The 21,981-nt window shown below is 39.7% G+C and overlaps 1 protein-coding gene across 1 annotated transcript in view; it reads right to left on the bottom strand.

The window, feature by feature from the left end:
• The window catches only part of TSPAN8 (tetraspanin 8), a 75,650-nt gene that overhangs the window by 22,723 nt on the left and 30,946 nt on the right, over positions 1 to 21,981 (bottom strand). Inside the window, exon 3 of the mRNA XM_027594963.2 lies at positions 6,133 to 6,301. Within this exon, the coding sequence (XP_027450764.1) occupies positions 6,133 to 6,192 (60 nt within the window). The 5' untranslated portion in view covers positions 6,193 to 6,301. The remainder of the gene's footprint in view (positions 1 to 6,132; positions 6,302 to 21,981) is intronic.

The raw sequence follows: 21,981 nt of genomic DNA, 5'->3' as shown, positions 1-21,981 counted from the left end.
TTATATCCCAGCTAAATTTACAAGTCAAAGCCCCACCCTGCAGTTTGACTGTATTTTGAGTTTGGGCTTTCAGGAGGTAATTAAAATTAAATGAGGTCATCAGGGTGGGGTCCTAATCCAAGATGATTGGTGACCTTATAACAGAGGAACAGATCTCTCTCTCTCTGCACAATGCATGGAACAAAAACCATGTGAGGACATAGCAAGAAGGCAGCCATCTTCAAGCCAGAAAGAGAGCTCTCACCAGAAACCAAATTGACTGGCGCCTTGATCTTGGACTTCCAGCCTCCAGAACTAGGAGAAAATAAATTTCTGTTGTTTAACCCACCAAGCCCAGGGTATTTTGTTATGGCAGCCCAAGCACACTAAGGGCACAAGCTGACAACTATAAAGTGTCAGAAAGAAAAAAGGAAACACCATCTAGAGCAAAGATAAAAGGTATAGAACCAGCTTGTCCTCTTCTTGGTTACGGTGTCTGCCAATCATCCCTACTCCCTCCCTCTCAATTCTATCCTTTGATTTTATCACGGTGTATTTGAAGGGTGTTGAAAATGGAAGAAAGTGCATAGCACTCTGCTAGGGGGAAATATGGATCGTGGGCTCTATCATTATTGGCCCAGAATGGACACTTTTTGGATGAGCTTAAGGGAAAGTTTCCTGTACTGCTCCTGAAAGGTTGTAAAAGAATAAGGGGCGCCCGGGTGGCTCAGTCGTTAAGCGCCTGCCTTCGGCTCAGGTCATGGTCTCAGGGTCCTGGGATCGAGCCCTGCCTCAGGCTCCCTGCTCTGCGGAGAGCCTGCTTCTCCCTCTCCCACTCCCCCTGCTTGTGTTCCCTCTCTTGCTGTGTCTCTCTGTCAAATAAATAAATAAAATCTTTAAAAATAATAATAATAATAAAATAATAAAAAATAAAAGAATAAGAAAATATCCAAATGGATAACCCGGATAACTCCAAGATTTGTTTTTATGATAACCCCACAACACCTCCGGCCATGAATGCAGGAAGCAAGGATTCCAAGAGCCCTAACAATTTAGGACCATACTACTGTTGTTGATTTTCAAGTTTCTTTTTTTAATAAACATTTATTTGAAAGTCTAGTTCCATGGCATTGTGGTAAGATGATGCAGAGCACGCCATTGTTGCCTGTGAGAATTGTTTTTTATATTAAATTATCTTTTCTTTTTCATTTATTGTGTCCTCTCCTTCAGGAATACAAATTGTTCTGGTTTTCCATTCTCTGCTCTACCTTCTTCCACCTCATTTATCTCTTTTTGATTTTCCTCTGGGAGGGTTTCTCAATTTGGGATTCTATCTCTCGGTCTCCATTTAATGTTTCTGGAGTGGATTTTAACTCTATCATTTGGTTTCTGGTTTATATGAGGTACTTCTTTCATTTACCCACTTTTCTTTTCATCCCATTCTGTGCTTTTCCAGTTAGCTTTTTCTTCTCTCCTGGCCTCCATCCTCTGTTTTGTAGGGAGTTGTTTTCTGCCATTGCACTGTGGGTGCCAATTCCCAGATCCTTGCTCCATGATGCTGGAATGTTTCTTTCAGGGATGTGTGCTTGTCCTCTGAGGTTTCAGAGTGACATTCCTTGTCACTTGTTCAGCAGTCTTTATTAGGACTTAGGCTGGATTTTCTCTTATTCGTCCTTGAATAAGATGAGACCCATTCTGATGTATTATTCATGGAGAGTAGGGTCTGCACTTGGCCTCACTCAATGACGTGATGGTAATTCTCAGACCTGTTGGAGGAGAGCTTCTTGGGCCTTCTCTCTACAGGCATGGCCTAATGCAGCTGATTTACTGACCTGGCCTCCTAGCACTCACACACTATCTGCTTTTCTGATGCTCTACACCAGTGGAGTTAATTAAAAACTTCAATTCTCAGCAGGCTCTGCCCTCATGGTTTTTCAGCCCCAAATGACTGATTACTTGTATCAGTGAGTGGTAAGCACACAGCGAAGTGTCTCTATAGTTGCCTTCAAGTGTCTCTTCTGAACCCAGTAAGTAAGCCAAACACCCAGTACAACTGCTGCAAATTCTAATTTTAAGTAGCTCTACCATACCCCAGCATCTACAATACTCCCCAGCCTGACCTATCTGAGAGGAGCATAAGGAAACTTGGGTGGCTCATCTGTTCTGACACAAGACTTGGAAAAATAGATTTTGTACCTGGAATTTATCCATTCTCTACAGCACCTCCAATTTCACTGTGACTCACATCAAACACTAGCCTCAGTGGTTAAGAACGATTTCCACTTTTACATGTTTTTCTTCAATTGCTAATTCTGACAAATGGAAATTGCCACATATTTATGTGACATATCTCAAGTTCTCTCTCAAAAGAAACTGGTATGTTTAGCTTACATGACCATATGCATATCTCAGAGATATTTCAACATCTGGCCCTACTTTGCAAAGGCTTAGTTTTGCGAGTTACACCAGAAAGAATGCATATGAACACATAAGGCCGTGGATATCTATATGAAAACCACATCAGTGGGACTGTTAGACTTGTTGCTTAAGTAAACTTTAGGAATGTGACAAATTGCTAATTTCCTATGAAGGATCATAAAATTCCAATGGAGAACTCTGCGTTGGGATAGAGGGGAGAGGAGAAATAGCAGCGGTTCCCTAACCTCAGGGACTCCTGCTGTCTAAATTTTGAATGAAACTATTGATGTCACCTGTTGGCTGAGAAGTTATCACTGTTCTTTACCGCCATTGCTCTTACTCAAAGACTCCATTTCAAGATGTGTCATATAGAGATTGTAGGTCACACTGATATGCGGATGGGAAGAACAAGGTCTTTTACCCCAGGGAAGTTAGAAATATCTAACTGAAATCTAATGCATCAGAAAGACTTTGTCTTCATTAACAGAAAAACAAAGAGATGATGGGGACCATAAAATAATCATAGAATCCGGGGAAGGCAGTGACGATATCTGGGTACAGCACGGTACAGATCTGTAGTCTTAAATATATAATATATAATCCTGAACCTCTAACATGCCCCTTGCCTAATCTCTCTTTGTCATGTCAGCTTAAAATTCAGATTTCAAATTCCTGGGTAGCTCCTTAATGAAACACTGACCTCTAATGTATTCACAATCTTTGTGAATGCACTTTGTATGCTGTTTTTATACAACAGGAACTAGGGAAATAAGCCTGGAACATCTTGTCATACCAATGGGGAAGAAGTTATGCTATTAAGATCATGTCCAAAAGGACTCAGGAGCCAACATGAAGATGCTCCCCAGTGGCCAAAGATAAAATAAACTGCATATCAACAAAGAAAAGGATAAGAAATGCTTGCTTATTACTGTTGCATGATACCAGAAAATTAACTCATCATTTTGAAATCGGTTAAGTAAAAAGTAAGAAGCATTTATGCTGCCTTTTTTTTTTTTAAGTAAAAACTGGGTACTACTGTTAACCAATCAATAAATGCTGGGGTTCTCTTTATTTAAAGTATTCCAGCTCATACATGAACAAAAGGTGATGGAAATAGAATATCACCAATTTGGAACTCTTAATGGACTGTTTCTTAGGTTCTTGAGTGGCAACTAACATCACAAAGTGAGACGGTCAGACAGTATGTGCCTCCTGATGAAAGAACTCAATATCACTTCTAAAGTAGTTGTGCTCCCCTGCAAAAAACAATCCGAATCTCTTCAAGCTAACAAATGCGATCACTAGATTTGAGATAATATAGAGGAACATGATAAACTATACCACAGGTGTGCAAATAGCAAACACCAGACTGTGGGAAATACGGTAAGACTGACAACACACATCAATACATAAAATTTCAAGGGGGAAAAAAGAGATGAAGATGGAAGGAGAACCTAAAGATGAAAATTGACATACAGGATATATCAACCAATAGCAAGGCACGAACCTTATTTAGATTCTGAAATATCTCTAGATGGATATTTGATAATCAATTCAGGAAGTCTTATTAAGTTTTTAGTGTGATAATGACATTATGGTTACATTTTTAAAAAAGAATTACTTCTCTTTTAGAGATATATACTAAAATATTTACAGATGAAATGATGTATCTGGAATTTGCTTCAAATTGATATGGGGGGGAGAAAGTGAATGAGAGCATGCACACAGAATTGCCTTGATATCCTCACTGTTGGGGCTCAATGATGGGGTTGATCACCCTTTTCTATTCTATGAATGTTCAAAATTCCCCATAACAAAAAGCTACAAACAAAATCAATCAAAGTACATAGGCATTCCTTTGTTTATATTCTACTCGCAAGGTTTAACCAATTTTAAATATTTTTTAAAATATTTTTATTTATTTATTTGACAGAGAGAGACAGTGAGAGAGGGAACACAAGAAGGGGGAGTGGGAGAGGGAGAAGCAGGCTTCCTGCTGAGCAGGGAGCCCGATGTGGGGCTCGATCCCAGGACTCCGGGATCATGACCTGAGCCGAAGGCAGACGCTTAACGACTGAGCCACCCAGGCGCCCTCAATTTTAAATATTTCAAGCAAAGAAATTTATCAGGACTAACTTTAAAACACTGGCATATATTCATGACCTATACTTAATATTTGCAAAAGCAGCCTGTTTTTCTAGGGAAAAGAGGAAGTAAAGGGACAGATCTTCTTTATTTTATTTATTTACATACTCATTTACTTCACCAATATTTCATCTGTACTCATTAGGGCTGCTGACATTGAATGCAAAGTCATTCTGTACAAGACTGTATTCCTATAGTTAAGCTTAATTAGGTACATCTTTGTTTTAACAGGACAGAAGTATACCAACATAGAGATACCAGCTGTCTGTTTACTAAAGGTAACCAGGTAAAAAACAAAACCAGAACTCTCTCCTGCCTATGCTGCATAAGTTTTTTTTTTAAGATTTTATTTATTTATTTGACAGAGAGAGACACAGCGAGAGCAGGAACACAAGCAGGGGGAGTGGGAGAGGGAGAAGCAGGTTTCCCACCAATCAGGGAGCCCGATGTGGGGCTCGATCCCAGGACCCCAAGATCATGACCAAAGGCAGACCCTTAACGACTGAGCCATTTCTTTTTTCAAGATTTTTATTTACTTATTCGTCAGAGAGAGAGAGAGAGAACAAGCAGGGGGAGCAGCAGGCAGAGGGAGGAGCAGGTTCCCTGCTGAACAAGGAGCCTGATGCGGAGCTCGATCCCAGGACCCTGGGATCATGACCTGAGCCCAAGGCAGACCCTTAACAACTGAGCCACCCAGGCGCCCCCAGGAGCCATTTTTTAAATCCAGCATACAAAATGATTTTTTCACTTAAGGACTTTGGGCTATTTCTACTGATTTACTTCTGAACAATCTTTAATTGCACCCTATATTACTGAAAATGATGTCAATTGCCCAACATCCCAGCCTGCCTTTTACCTTTTGCCTTCCATATCTTATTTTTCCATTTTCTAATACTTAATGCTACTTATCAATTTATTAACTGTCTTATGTCAATAGGCTTTCCAAAAAAACCCATACGACCTGCTAAAATACCAACCCTGGTGATTAAGAGATGGGGTGATGACACATCGAAATACTAACTTTTTTAACCTAGTTTACTAAGTTTCATTTTTCCATGATTAAATAATTATATTGTTTCCCTCTCAAGTTTTTTATGACCCACTGTTTGTTCTTGGGGTCTCTGAAAATGATCCTTTCCTCATCTGTCTAGTCTGACACCCCATCATTCACCTGTTTCAGACCCAGATGTAAAGATTAGGATTCAGGGGCTGGGCTCCGGTGGAATCAGACCAAATTTTTCCCACAAGGTCCTTAAACTAGGGAGGCCTGCATGATATACAACTAAGAATAGTTGTCCTTTAATTAAGGGGTATTTTTCTTCCTCTGTGATTGTTTTGCAACAATATCAAAACATTTATGAAATGTTTATCCTCACAGATCCTGAAGTCCACTTTCTTGAGTCATTGGCTCATTTTCAATTACTGAAATAACCAAAGAAAGAACAAACAAATCCAAACAAGTAAATGGAAAATACATTTTCCTCCTCCTCCAGACTCTATAGTGCAGAGTCTGTTCTCGTTTATGGTATTTGTATCAAGGTCCCCTTTCTTGCCTAAAATTGATAATTAGATAAAAAACAAAACACTTACCCAGAACAAGAAGTTGAAGATAAACATAGAATATTTTATACAGCCACTCACACCTGCCATGTCGGAAAAGGGTCAGGAATCCAGATGCGGTGAATGTAACTGTTCCTTGTAGGACTGTCCTGCAATATTCTCTGGAGTAATTTGCCTGCAGAGATTTCTGTGCCCACAGCTTCGGAGCAGAAATAGAAAGCAAAGGAAGGGTGGAGGGGAATAATCCAGTTATTAAAGTGGATAAAAAATTAACCCACACATTTAAATATCACAAGGGCTATCACTAGGCGAGTATGTTCTTTTGCTTGTCATGGCTCCTGGGGCACTGGGCCAGGATATTTATGATCCTTTCTCAAAAACTGCCTCCTCTAGAGTAAACAGATATCAAGTTAAGGAGCGGCGCTGGATCGGCGAGAGAGTGGCACAGCGATACTAGGTTGTTGGATTTCAGAAACCACAACTTCACTTCCCTGCCCTCCGTTTCCCCTATAGGAAAGCAAAACTGTTTTGCTCTGAGATAAAGGGACATTGTGTCTCAACTCATTTTGCATTGCATTTTCTCAACAATGCAAAATTTCTCCCAGGGGCAATAAAATGCGTTTAGAAATGTGTAAAATCTGAAGGCTTACACCGAGTCAACTGTCATCCTGAACCCCAGAGTGGTGAGAACCACCGTGACATGGACCTGCCTTCCAAAGCTTCTAAACTCATTTCAAAGTAAGTCCACGAAGCTGCTATGAATGCAGCATAGATAGGGGAAGTGAGGAGTGAGAGACTGCCCTGCCTATTACAAGACCATTCAGCATTTATCTTTATTGCTTTACAGTGTAAAGGGGAAAAAAATAAAATACTCAGGAGCCACTCTCTGACGACCTCATTGTGTTCATTTTATAATGTGTAGCCATTTTGATAGCTCAGTGTATTGTTAAGGTGGGCACGGAACTTCCCTCCCCCTGCTAAGTTACATCCAGCAACAGCTCCTCTCCACCAACTCGGTTTCTGGATTCCTGGTCCTCTTAGACAAAAAATTCAAAATGAGAAGGTGGTTATAGTTCAGTGACCATAGATTGTACAATTTGTTTCTAGTGCTAATAGAAGGCAGCTGTGGCAGGTAAAAGGCAAAATTCTCTGACCTAATCAGGGAGGTGTGGACTGCTTTTGTATAAACAATTTGGGTCATGCTAGTTTCTACATCCTGTGTCTAAAAGAGAGTTCTTTTCTCCCTAAAGAAAAGAGCCCTATACTTCAAAATGTTGTTGGGGAAAATAATTCCTTAAAATCTTTGTTAAGTTCTATACAATAAGCAAGTGTGGACCGGTAAGAAACTGGGTCAGTTAAAAGAATATTTTTCTACTTTTCACTGACATACAAAGGTGCTCTTAAAACAATCCCACTCTCTGACTATAAACACAATGTATTTTTATTGTATTGGCATCAATCATATTTAGTGTGAAGGCCAAATTTAGGATTGGTGCAAAAATAATGGCTTGATATTTAAATAATGAAAATTGTTGGTGTTCTATGTTGTTTCCTCTAGAAAATGGAAATAATCTCACAAACTTCTACTGAGATATTAATGTGGATAGGATTATCCAAAGCTGAAAGAATAAAGTGGTTTTGGTTGAGTGAAAAACCAAATGGATTTGAAGTCCTAGAAATGATTGTCAGTTAGAGGTAAAAAATCAAAAGAAATATATAGATAAAAATGCTGTTTTGTGGACAAGAACGTATTGAGTACTTACCAAATTTCAGTTTAGAATACATTTAAAAAAATATATATAGTCTTTAGTTAAATCGCTAAGGAACCCTGAAACACAAAAATCAACGGATGGGTTTTATAGAAAAATTCCTCTTCGTAGACGATTCCACAGTCCAATTCAAAATCAATATGAAACAGTTCACTCCTCTGAATTCCTATCCCGGTAAATTTTATAATCACACAACATTTACCCAAGTTAACAATGTGGAGTCCCTTTGTATTCCTCTTTCTTTCCTGCCCGGTATCCACTCACTTCCCACAGTCCGCTGAGCTCCCAAATTTCCTTCAAATCTGGTTCCTCCATCTCTTGTTTAACTACTGTCATTATCCAACCTGTTATCATCTCTCATTCCACCAGAATCTTAATTAGTTTCCCTGCCAGTCTCTTCCCCCTCCATCTGCCTTAGCACTCCAGAATTTTCTTTTTCGTTCCATAATTCTCTTCACAAATACTTATTGACTATGTAATTCCCCTGATTAAAAACCAATCTAAGGATGGTTTCTTATCACCTACAGGATACATTCCAGACTTCTTAGAATGACACTGATAGCACAGGGTAGGCAGGCCTCTACCCACCTCCCAGAACTTTCTCCCATTCCTCTCTCCCTGGGCAGCCTCTACTCCTAGGCTCCACATCCATGAAATTGATTCACAGGACCAGAATATATCCTGGGATTTTACGACTCTGTGCCGTGTCAGAGTTCTAGGGAACTACCAACATGTTACCCTTCGCCCCTCTCAAAAGATCAATTATCAAATAAGGAAAAATAGTTTATTTCAGGACTTGTCAGAATCCTAAACCACTGATATTCTATTCTAAATACATAGCAATTCCCAAATGAATGTGACCCCAGAAAGTATTTTTGAAAGACATATCCTTGGACCAGTGTTACAGCACTTACTTACAGAAATGCTGATCTAGACAAACATCCACATTTTACACATAAAAAAAAAAGTGAAGCCCAAAGAGTTTGAGTAGCCCAAGTCCACAAAACTGGCTAATGGCAGAACTCTTTAGCTCTAGACAGGAGGTCTCAGGGTGATCAGATCAGTATTCTGTCCACTTGCACCAACTATGTCTTGAGTTATGTAATATGATTATAAGATGAGTCAGTTACCACCTTAGATCTTGGAGAAGTTGTTCTATAGCAGGTATTTAACAGGGCGGGGGCGCGGCAGGGCAGAGGTAGGGAGGGGCTGGAGAGTGTCAGTAATATATCTTAGACCCAGCGAAATGCCAGGCCAAGAATGAGAGGCAATGGAGGGTAGGATATCACAAGAAATGACAACTGAAGAGAAGAGCAGAAGAAAAGTCTAATAAATTAGATAACGTTTTCCTAATGCTGCCATTGTGCCAATTGCTATCAATTGTAGTAAATGCACAGGGTAACTAACACTAGATGAGGATTCAAATCCAGTTAATCATGAAAATTCTCCACAAGGCGGGGAGTTTACCATAGTAAACTAGGTTTTGACAGCAATATGGGGACGCTCCCAAGGACGGACGAGAGAGGGATTCCTTGTGTTCAGAGCAGGAGAAAAGGCATGAATAAAACCATCAGGTACCCTGTATAAAATACAGCGTTTTCTCTAGGTCATCAAGCAAATCAGGCATACATTTGGGACTTGAACCAGAAAGCAGACATAGAAAGGTGGTTCATTTTCACGATGATTATCATGTTTCCCTCTACAAGATATACGCAATAATTCATTCAACAAATGTATTGAATGCATACAATACTCTAGGCACTATACTATACAGGTGCTGGAGATACAGCAGTTTACAAAACAAGATAAAAATCCACCCCTCATGGGAAATTGTATACAATCTACATACAGATATATTGGGTAACTAGATTTTGGAAACAAAAATATAAAGAGGAAATTATCTTCCCACTACAATGTGAATATAAACAGATGTTCTTTATTATTATTTAAAGATAAATTTGATAGCATATTCAGATAACTTGCCTCTTAGTCATTCATTCAACAAATATTTTTTTGAACATCTACTATATTCTGAGCCCTGGGGATATGGCAGTGAACAAACAGAAAATGCTCCTGATCTCCTGAAGTTTGCACTCCAGAAAGGAAGACGACTTCCCCTTTGTATTTTCGTTTCCAAAATCTAGTTACCCAATATATTTTTCGTTGGAGTAAGTACTGAAAAATCAAGTCATGTGTTTTGTTTTATTTTAAAGATTTTATTTATTTATTTATTTGAGAGAGAGAGCAGAGCGAGAGAGAGAGAGCACATGCATGGTGGCGGGTGGGGGAGGAGGGAGGAGGGAGGCAGAGGGAGAGGGAGAAGCAGACTCCCCACTGAGCAGGGAGCCCCACACGGGACTCGATCCCAGGACCCTGGGATCATGACCTGTGACCTGAGCCAAAGGCAGGCACTTAACCGACTGAGCCACCCAGGCGCCCCTCAAGTCATGTGTTTGAGAGAAAAGATTTATGTTATTTTATCTTATGTATTCTCCCATTATCACTGTCACTGTACACTCTAAGGGTTTTTTAATGGCATTATGGATATTCATTTCCTCAAAGGCTGATAGCAGTAGCAAGAAAAATGATGTTGAAGTTTCTCTTCCTTATGACCACTTAGGTGTGGGTGTGTAAGTACATGAAGACATGAGGTCATACATTTTAAGCAATTAGAGTGAAGAGAAAGTTCTGGTACTCTTTAGCATTTCTCATTTTGAAAACCTTTTTTCTTATTTTCCGAAAATGGAGGTTGCTCATTTACAGGTTTTATGATTCCTTTTACAGGAGCAAAGCCTTGGCTCTTCTCCTCTCGTCCAATTCCAGCATTCCCAAGACCAACATTTTTCTTCTTCTTTCATTTGAGCATAATACTCTATGCTTCCTATCCTGTGTGCTTATGGAGCCCAGCTCGTAAAAACCTCTTGCATATTCCCACTGGGGATGGGAAGCATCTGGTATGAGAATGATCTGTCTTCTTCCTTTGCAGGACATTTTGAAACAATGATACCTATTTGTAGTATTAACTCCAGCTCAGAAATAAAGTGTGACTTGGAATTGTCTTCGTGAAGTAGCAAGACAGTGCTCATGAACAATGGATATCCAATATTCTTCCTCTTTTACAGATATTTTTACTCTAAAATGGTCATGATTTGTACCTAGACATAAAGTCACTAACCATATAGGTTACAAAAATAAAAATATAAAAATATGCATCAGAAAATAGACTTTAGGTCACTAAAATCAATTTTTTAAAAAGACTTATTTATTTATTTATTTGAGAGAGAGAGAGAGAGAATGTGAGCAGGGGGAGGGCCAGAGAGAGAGGGAGAGAGAGAGAGAATCCTCAAGCAGACTCCCCACTGAGCACAGAGCCCGACACAGGGCTTGATCCCAGGACCCCGAGATCATGACCTGAGCCAAAATCCAGAGTCAGATGTTTAACCAACTGAGCTCCCCAGGCGCCGCACCAAAATCTATTTTTAAGTGTTCATTAGTGCAGACTGAGGCAAAATGGTACAGTGATTAAAAAATGCAGCTTTTGACCATGATGGATTAGAGATGCCCATGAATTCTTATTAGACCTCACTGCAGTGTTTTTACTTCTTTCATGCTTGCAGCAAGATGAAAAGAGGCCAACAGCTGGGTGGGGTCCAGGGTCAGGTCCTTGGCTGGACAGCCCCTGAAGCTCAGCTTTTCCAACCTTTCCTGAAATGATCTACTTCTTAGGACACTTTAGATGATCTCACAGGAGCCAGAATGTCAATTTCTTAGATTATCATGAGAAACGTACCCATGAAGCCATCCAGCAGTAGATAGTGGCTGATCAGAAATTCGTCTCCCTGTAAGAAAGCAGCAGAAGCCAGAGCATACACAGACAGTTTCTTGGAGGGTAAATTCAGTAAAGGAGTCAGTGGATGCGTTGGTGAGATTTGATAGTCTGGTGAGTCTAGAACCATGTCACGGATCTAACAGCCGAACCCATCAAATGACACTCTTGGTGGCGGCAGCAGCCTCTCCGTGAATATTGCTATGACAAATCACAAATTCCTTTTTCTCCAGGTGGCCCTCTCTGTACCTTGTTCAGTCTGTGCTTTCTCTGTGATCACAGTCTATCCCCGGGCAAGGAGATGTGAACATTGTGTATCCACTTACTGGACCATAATTACCATTCAGTTCTGCTTCCAAGATGGCATTTGAATTGCATTTTATTTTTATTTTATTTTTTAAAGATTCTATTTATTTGACAGAGAGAGACACAGTGAGAGCAGGAACACAAGCAGGGAGAGTGGGAGAGGGAGAAGCAGGCTTCCTGCTGAGCAGGGAGCCCGATGCGGGGCTCAATCCCAGGACCCTGGGATCATGACCTGAGCTGAAGGCAGGCGCTTAACAACTGAGCCACCCAGGCGCCCCTTGAATTGCATTTTAGATATTTCTAAAATTTCTCACTTAAAAATGACGGCTCTCTTGGTCCATGCCTATGGATTTTCCTAGTTGATCTCGCAGAGATCAATCTTATTTTCCTTCTCTCCAAATCGGGACGTGTGCCCACGTACAGACTAGAATATTCAACAGGAGAATGAAGAATACAAAACAGAGCTTTGTAATCACCAGCCCAGAATCATTGGATACTCTATTTTTGTGCTGCACATTTGCCTGGCTGTTTGCTTTTTAAGTTTAAAGTGTAAATGCCAACCTGCTTTTCCCTGAGTTCTCTCTGAATCAGTCCTTTGTTTGGTCGGTTCACAAGGTACACATTTCGCTGCCAGGCATGATTAGGCTCTGAGGTAACAGTGATTAAGAGGCAGGGAAATGAGTAGAGGCCACCAACACAGAATTTAAAAAAAGAAAAAGAAAAAATGAGAGGGTGGGGATGTTTAATGCCTATATCAGACACAAGCTTCTCAAACTGAAGGAGCTAACAAAATGTTACACTGAATTTAACACAGGCTTATCCCATGACTGGTCAGAAATAAACATAGACATTTTACTCATAATGCTAATTAGGATCTCACAAGTGACTGATTCTAAATTAGAAGGGTTTATTCAACCTCACACAGTGGGAATGTATTGCATGGCTATTCCGGTTCCCAGGAGAAAATAAAATAACAGAAAGTCACTGTAGAAGGTCATTTATGAGGAAATCCCAAACTTCCATTTCACACCTTTATAAGAAGCAACAAAATGTATCCCAAATTAAGCTCAGGTAGAAAACAACTCAGACTCTGTCTTGAATTTTTTTTTTTTTTTAAACCACAGAGAGTCCTATTTAGATTTTCCCTGAGCACTTGAAAACTTGATTTTCCCTTACTGCAAGAAGGCAAAAGAAGCTGAGAGAACCAGAAAACCCATGGCTGAAACACCTACACCATTGTTCCTGAAACAAGAGGGTCTGGCTGCATTTTCTTCTCTATCATCCCGTAAAAATGGATCACCCCAATTTCAATCCATAGCAAATAAAAGAACACATATTTAAGAATATAATATCTAAATGTAATCTTTCCAGAAATGGAATACACCATTTCTCCTAGAATTCTCTTCTAGTTCCTTTCTTCATTTATACTCAGGTATTAAAGCATCCTTCCTTAAACTTTCCCAGTGATTATTTTACTATTAACACACTGATTGATTCAGAAAATGCTCCGTCCATAAGCCAATCATGTGAGGAAGTCAAAAAAATGTTAAATAAGCTACTCTTGGGGTCATTCAAGTGTCTTTGGGTAAGAGAAAGCTGAGGATTTGTTTTGCTTTATGCAGAATCATGTTGACCTCTAATTTAGCCTACACAAATCATTAAACCTTAAGAAAATATTCTAAAGGAGCACTCACTGACTTTTATTTTTAATTGTGCAATGGACCCAGACTCTCTCTGCATACTAATTTATTTATACCGTATTCATATTTGAGGTTTCAGATAGCCAGAGAATTCCCGTAAGTGCTCTGCTCTCTTTCCTCTTCACTCTTCATGCTTTCTTGAATCCTTGAGTGTGAAGAGGTACTGTAAAGCCAGGAAGACTGGCCGAGCCAAGGCCCCTCAAAAAGGAATGTGCAAATCTGGGAACACATTCCAGGATTTCTAGCTACCAGTTCGGGGCCTGATGTATAAGCAGTATCAGCCAGCAATTTCAAGTTTTTTGAGAATCACAGATTCTCAGCCAATCCCCTCAGGAGCTTTCTGAGAAGGAAATAGTTCATAAAGCAATTCTCTGTGCAGTAAAAGATTATGTCACTCCCATGCTTTGAACCCTCTAATGGATTCCCATCACAATTAGAATGAAATCCAAAGCCACACAAGATGGGTCCTTGGCTGCCTCACTGGCCTCATCTCCTCCCTCTGTCTCCCTCACTCATGCTGCTCCAGCCACAGTGGATTCCTTGCAGATCCTCGGACTTGCCAAGTGTATCCCCAACTCAAGGCCTTCCCACTTCCTCTTCTTCCTCTGGAATCCTCTTCATCTACAAGAGCTAGATGGTTCATCATCTCCACTCACTGTATTACATATTGATTTATTTGTATTATTGTCTGCTTCCTTTCTGGAATGTACATTTCAGGCGATTGGGAGCATTTTCTGTGTTGTTCACTGTCATATCCCTTGGGCTCAGAATATAGTAGGTGTTCAATAAATATTTATTGAACGAATGTCTAAATAGCAAGTTATCTAACTATACTTCCTAATTTATTTTTGTAATAACAAAGAGCTCCTATTTGTGTTCCCCATTACATTCTTACTGCCTCGCACAGTGGCTGGCAGATTATAATCAGCACATGTGCGAGGATACAACATTGCAAAAGAAAAATAAAGTCCGCACTGCTCTTATGAACTTTATATTTCACCAATGTGAGACAACAAACACACAAATATACAAATAAATATGCAAGAAAACACCAGGAAGAGAAAAATGGCAGGATCCTGTGTTGCAGAGTAACTGAGGCAACTACTTTTCATCAGATGGAACCCTGAGGACTTGACATTCAAACTGAGTCCTGACCTGGGTCAAATCACAAGGAAGCACCAAATCAAGGGTATTCTACAAAACAAATGGCCTAAGTCATTTAAATGCCAAGACAAAGAAAGTTAGGAAAGACGGAGGAATTATTCCATATTCAAAGAGGCTGGAGAGAGACAAGGCAACTTGGGGAAATAGGATCCTGAATTAGGTCCGTTGCTACATAAAAGATGTTACTGGCGAAATCAACCAACGTGATTGGGGTCTCTGGGGAAGGGTATGTGGGAATTATTTCTATCATTCTTGCAACTTTTCTGTAGGTTTGAGATTGTTTGGAATAAAAATAAATGGTCTCTTGAGGGGAAAATAACTGAGGCACAGAAAAGTTAAACAACTTTCCCGAATTCCCATAGTTTGTAATAAAGCCTGGATGTGAACCCAGGCAGTCTAGCTCCAAACTCTATGTTGGAGAAACAACTCTGTTGTTTCTATCAACATTTGCCTTGTGCAAAGTAAGCTCTCGAGTGATATCCTTATTAGTAAAAATGAATATGTTCTAAACAGAGTCCTGCATGAGAAAAAGGCACAAGCCATGCTAACATGTAGGGTAAGAGAATTCCAGACAAAGACAACAGATAGTGCAAAGACCCTAAGGGGAGCACAAACTTGGCATTCTGGAGAAAAAAGGCTGGTGTGTATGTAGCATAAAGAGTTATGGGGAGCAGGGTTAGAGATGAGATCAGAGGAAGCTCTTCAGGTCAGGTCCTATAGATTGCTGTGAGATAGGGAAAAGAGAACAGATATATTTAAGTGTTACTGGAAGTGTAAGGTGTTATAGGCTGAATGGTGCCCCCCCAAATTCATGTTGAAGTCCTCATCCTCAATATGTTAGAATATGACTGTATTAGTGACATCAGCAAGGTGTCGGAGTAGGAAGCCCTTGACCATCCTTCTGTCCGCAAACAGACCAGTTAAGCAATTCACGAACAAATGCCCTTTATGGGAACTCTAGAAACTAAGTGAAAGGCTCTTGAATGCTGGCCAATCACCAAAACAGATGTATTGAAGCCAATACGGAGATTCAGGACACCTTTTCCTGGAGTCACTTCCCCGGGTTCCATACCACATGGTCAAAAGAGACCTCCTGGCTCCCAGCTTCTCCCAGGGTAAAGGAAGGGTTGGTTTGTCCATCCAGTGCTCCAACTTTTTTGAGGGGCCTCCCCAGCTGATTGACTCTGATCCCACCAGTCTTGGAGCTTAGACCCAATTTAAAAATGTGTGAAGGAATTGAGTAGACATTTTTCCAAAGAAGACATACAAATGGCCAACAGATATATGAAAAAATGCATAGGGTCACTAATCACAAGGGAAATGTAAATCAAAACCACAATGAGATTATACCTGTCAGGACAGTTATTACAAAAAACAAAACAAAACAAAACAAAAAAAAGCAAACAAGGTAGGATGTGGAAAAACTAAAACATTTACATACTTACTGGGAGTGCAAAAATGGTTCACCCGCTATGGAAAATAGTATGGGGGTTCTTCAAAAAACTAAAAGTAGACCTGCTATATGATCCAACCATCCCACTTCTGGGCATATATCCAAATGAATTGAAATCAGGTTTTCATTGAGATATCTGCCCTCCCATGTTCATTGAAGCACTATCCACATTAACTAAGATGAGGAAACAACCTAAATTTTGATCAGCAGATGAATATATATATGAAAATGTGATATAAACATAAAATGAAGTATTATTCAGCTTTAAAAAAAAGGAAACTGTGCACAATGTGACAACATGGATGGACTTGAAGACATTATGCTAAGTAAAATAAGCCAGACACGGAAAGACAAGCAAGTACCACATGATTCCACTTAGATGAGGTATCTAAAATAGTCAAATTCAGGGTGCCTGGGGGGCTCAGTTGGTTAAGCATCCAACTCTTGATTTTGGCTCAGGTCATGGCCTCAGGGTTGTGGGATTGGGCGTGCCAGCTTCATGTTCAGTGAGAGGGGGGTACGTTTACTTGGGATTCTCTCCTCTCCTTCTGCTCCTCTCCCTACTTGTGCTCTCTCTCTCAAATAAATAAGTATATCTTTTTTAAAAATACAATAAAATGGTCAAATTCATAAATTAGAAACCAGAATGGTGGTTACAAGGGTCTGGGGGATATGGGGATATGGGGAGTTATTTATCAACAGGCATAAAGTTTCAGTGAAGATTAAATAAGCTCTAGAGATCTGCTTTATAATATTATGCCTGTCTTCAATAATAATGTTTTTTTAATCACAATAAGATAATAAATAAATAAGTAGGACGTGGCTATATTTGGACATAAAACCTTTAAAGGGACAATGAAGGTAAAATGAAGTCATTAGGTGGACCTTCATCCAATATGATTAATGTCCTTATAATAAGAGGAAATTAGGACACAGACACACACCCAGGAAAGACCATGTGAAGACACGAAGAGAGGACAGCCTTCTACAAGCCAAGAAGAGAGACCAGGAGAAATCAGCACTGCTGACACCTTGATCTCAGACTTCTAATCTCCAAAACTGCAAGATTAATTTCTTATTTAAAGCGACACGATGCAGTGATCCAGGCAGAAGATGATGGTGGCTGGTTGTGGGTGATAGCAGTGTAGAGGAAGAGAAGCAATTGGATTCAAGATATGCTGTAGAAGGGAGATGAACTTCGATGGGGAGAGAAAAAGAGGAATATGGATGCTATGAAGATTTTAATGTGAATAACTTGGTGGATAGTGATGCCATGAAGATGGAGAAAACGGGGAAGAAGAAGAAGTTCTGTTTTGAACATCTCAGATTTGAGATGCCTGTTAAATATCCACATGGGGATGTTAGGTAGGCAACTGAGAATATGAATCTGGAATTCTGAGGGCAAGTCAGAGCTGGATGTAAACTTGGGCCACATGGACGATATTTAAAGCCAAAGTACTGGTAAGACTAACTAAGGAGAGGGCATGCGTAGATAACGTCAGAACCCTGGCCCAATCCCTGCAGCATACCAATATTTAAAGTCTAACGAAGGAGTAAGTACACAGGCCTAAGAATCAGTGAAAAGTGACCTAGGAGGAAAACTAGCAGAGTGGTGTCCAGGAAGTGAGAAAAAGAAAATGTCATAAGGAAAGATGGGGCAGATGTCAAGTGCTGTTAAGAGGTCTGGAAAGATGAGAACTTCCCTCACCACTGGTTTGGGCAGCATGGAGATTACTGCTGTCTTTGAGAGAAGACCAGTCTTAGTCACATAGTAAAGACAGAGTCCAAATAGAAAGGGTTGAAGAAGGAATGAGAAATATAAAAGTAAAATCATTTCCTTTAGACCATTATTTCAAGTTTCAAGGGAAGCACTCAAAATGTGGAAGCCAGAGTAACGTGGGCTCATATAGTTCCACTGTCCACTGGGAATTTCAGAGGGATGTGAATATATGTTCCCATGTAAATTAAATTGGAGGGTTTCTTACCATATGTATCATTAAAATTAATGATGTTGTATCACATAGAATTAAGCTCTTCATTGATTCTATAAAAGTCTATAGGAAATCATAAATGCAGAGCACTTCTCATGGTATATCTTTTTATTTTCTTCTGATTTTTGAACTATACAAATGCATTAGCTATCCAGAAAATTAAATTTTTAATTTAATTATAAGTTTCCGGGCGCCTGGATGGCTTAGTCAGCTAAGTGTCCGACTCTTGGTTCCAGCTCAGATCATGGTCTCAGGGTCCTGAGATGGAACCCTGTGTCAGGCTCCATGCTCAGCACAGAGTCTGCTTCTCCCTCTCCCTCTGCTCCTCCCCCTGCTCTCTCTCTCTCTCATAAATAAATAAAAATTTTTTTAAAAAATTTGAGTTTCAATTCAAACCCAAGGAGACAGATAACTGAACAGATCTCAGCAGACAGGCTGGCGATGGTGGTTAAGATCTGCTTTGGGTCTTATCAAAGGAGAACCTGAAAGACCTGCTGGGTAGAAACAGAGTCTAAATACGTAAGGGGAAGTCAGAGATCAGGGACCAATCAAATATTTAGGAAATTTTTCAGAATAGGGAAAGGGAGCATAATTACATCAGGATATGATGTAAGCAGGCAGATATATATAAAAGAACAATGTTCTATGAGCATCTACTCTGAGACAAGGCTACTTTGCTTCATGTTTTGAATTCAGTGCTTTTCTCAGAGAATAAAGACCAATTCGGTACATGTTAGATTACTCTCCAGAAGAAAAATAAAGTGGATTCTACGGAAGCTGGAAGCTAATGATGACCACAGGGAGAGGGCTCGTTCCTCTCCAGGATGCTGGGGGCTTGAGCCCTAGATCTTTCATCTTTTGAGAGGTGGTTCAGCCAGATACAAGCTGTTTTCTGAATGTGATGGCCTCTCTATTCTCACCACCAGGATAAATTACTGTTACCAATTTTGTTGCTGTTTTACCCAGAATTTTGTTGGCCTTCCTTGGTGGGTCAATCTTTCCCCCTGACTAGTTTAATTGCTTTATGTACCGTACTAATATCTTTATGTATCTCAGGACCTCAATCTCAAAACCATCAAGTTAAACTAATTTGTTCTCCCAATCATCTTCCTCTTTATTTCTTTTTTTAATTAATAGGCTTCATTTTTTTAGAGCAGTTGTAGGTTTATAGAAATTGAGCACAAAGTAGAGTTCTTCTATACTCCCTCGCCGCCCCCACACAGCTTCTTCCTTATCAGTATCTTGCATTAGTAGGGTGCACTTGTTACGATTGATGGGCCAATATTAATACATTATTCATAATTAAAGTCCATAGTTCACATTAGGGTTCATTCTTGGTGTTGTACGTTTTATGGGTATTGACAAATGTATAATGACATGCACCCACCATCACAGCACCATACAGAACAGTTTCGTTGCACTAAAAATCCCCTGTGCTTCACCTGCGCGTCCCTCTCCCCCTCCACTCCCAACTCCTGGCAACCAGTTTTTTTTATTGTGTAGTTTTGCCCTCTTCAGAACGTCACATACTTGGAATCATACAGTGCGTACTGTGGCATAATAAGAAGTATATATTTTATATATATATATATATGTATATATATATATATAGTCTTTGCCCCTTCTGGGAGGGTTCCTGGCACACAAGCTCCTAAAACCCTTGGAATCTCAGGAGGAATAATAATGTCATTTGTATGCTAATGAGATGATTGGTAGCTAGGGGTCCCTAAACAACTTCTGGAAATTGGATGATTGCCAGAAAGACCAAGGCTTGATTGCAAATTTCAGCCCCACGCCTTGGCCTCCAGGGAGGGGAGAGGGGCTGGACATTAAGTTGATTACCAATGGCTGGTGACTTAATCAATCTTACCTAAGTAATGAAAACTCCCTAATAATCCCTAAGCAATGGTGTTCAGCGAATTTCCAAGTTGGTGAACACACTGACATGCTGGGAGGGCGGCACACCTAGAGAGGACGTGGAAGCTCTGCATGGCAACCCCCTCCACCACCCACCGTACTTTCTCCTATGTGTCCTCCATTTGGCTGTTCCTAATGTGTATCTTTTATAATAAACCAATAATAATAAATAAAGCACTTTCCTAAGTTTTGTGACTCATTCTAGCAAATTATCAAAACTGAGGAGGGAATGTGGAAACCCCCAAATTCACAGCCAGAATTTATATACAGGCATACCTTATAGATATTGTGGGTGTGGTTCCAGACCACCACAATAAAGGGAATATTGTAATAAAGCAAGTCAAATGAATTTTTTTGCTTCCCAGTGCATATAAAAGTTATACTTACACTATCCTGGAGTCTATTAAGTGCAATAATACTATGTCTAAAAAATCAACATGCATACCTTAATTTAAAAATTATTGCTAAAAGATGCTAACAATTATCTGAACTTTCAGTGGGTCCAAGTCTTTTTGCTGGTGGAGGGTCTTGCCTCGATGTTGGTGGCTGCTGATTGATCTGGGTGCTGGTTGCTAAAGGTTGAGTTGGCTATGGCAGTTTCTTTTTTGTTGTTATTTTTTTAATTGAAATATAGTTGACATACAGCATTATGTTAGTTTCAGGTGTACAACACAGTGATTCAACAATTCTACACCTGTGCTATGCTCACTGAAGTATAGTCACCATCTGTGACCACATGATGTTAATACAGTCTTACTATGTTCCAAATGCCATAATTTTTATCCCCCAATTTATATATTTTATAACTGGAAGTTTGTACCTCTTAATTCCTTCCACCTATTTCACCCACCTCCCCAAACCCCTTCCCCTCTGGCAATCACCAGTTTGTTCTCTGTGTTTATGATTGCATTTTTGGTTTTCGCTTATTTTGTTTTGTATTATATTCCACCTATAAGTGAAATCATATGGTATTTGTCTTTCTCTGTCTGACTTATTTTACTCAGCAAAATACCCTCTAGTCCACCCACATTGTCTACCCCAAATGGCAAGATCTCATTCTTTTTTATGGCTGAGTAATATTCCACTGTGTGTGTATCAGATTGTGTATATATATGTATACCACATTGTCATGATCCATTCATCTACTGATGAACACTTAGGTTTCTTCTATATCTTAGCTATTGTAAATAATGCTGCAACAAACATAAGGGTGCATGTATCTTTTCTAATTAGTGTTATCATTTTCTTTGGGTAAACACACAGTAATGGAATTACTGGATCATATGGTATTTCTATTTTTCATTTTTTGAGGAACTTCCATGCTATTTCCCACAGTGGTTGCACCGATTTATATTCCCACTAACAGAGCACAAGTGTTTCCTTTTCTCCACATCCTGGCCAACACTTGTTATTTGTCTTGGATAAGGTGACATCTCATTGTGGCTTTGATTTGCATTTCTCTCATGATTGGTGATATTGAGCATTTTTTCACATGTCTGTTGGCCATCTGTATGTCTTCTCTGGAAAAATGTTTACTCAGGTCCTCTGCCCATTTTTTAATGGGATTGTTTGTTTTTTGATGTTGAGTTTTATACGTTCTTTATATATTTTAGGTATTAACTCCTTGTCAGGTGCATCATTTGCAAATACTCTCTCTTCTTCAGTAGGTGGCCTTTTTATTTTGTTGATGGTTTCCTTCTCTGTGCAAAAACTTTTTATTTTAGTATAGTCACGACAGTTTATCTTTGCTTTT

This window comes from Zalophus californianus, chromosome 9, assembly GCF_009762305.2.
Source record: "Zalophus californianus isolate mZalCal1 chromosome 9, mZalCal1.pri.v2, whole genome shotgun sequence".
In the NCBI taxonomy this organism is placed as follows: Eukaryota; Metazoa; Chordata; class Mammalia; order Carnivora; family Otariidae; genus Zalophus; species Zalophus californianus.
Note: the sequence above shows the minus strand (reverse complement) of the source record. Positions and strands in the feature narration are given on the sequence as shown.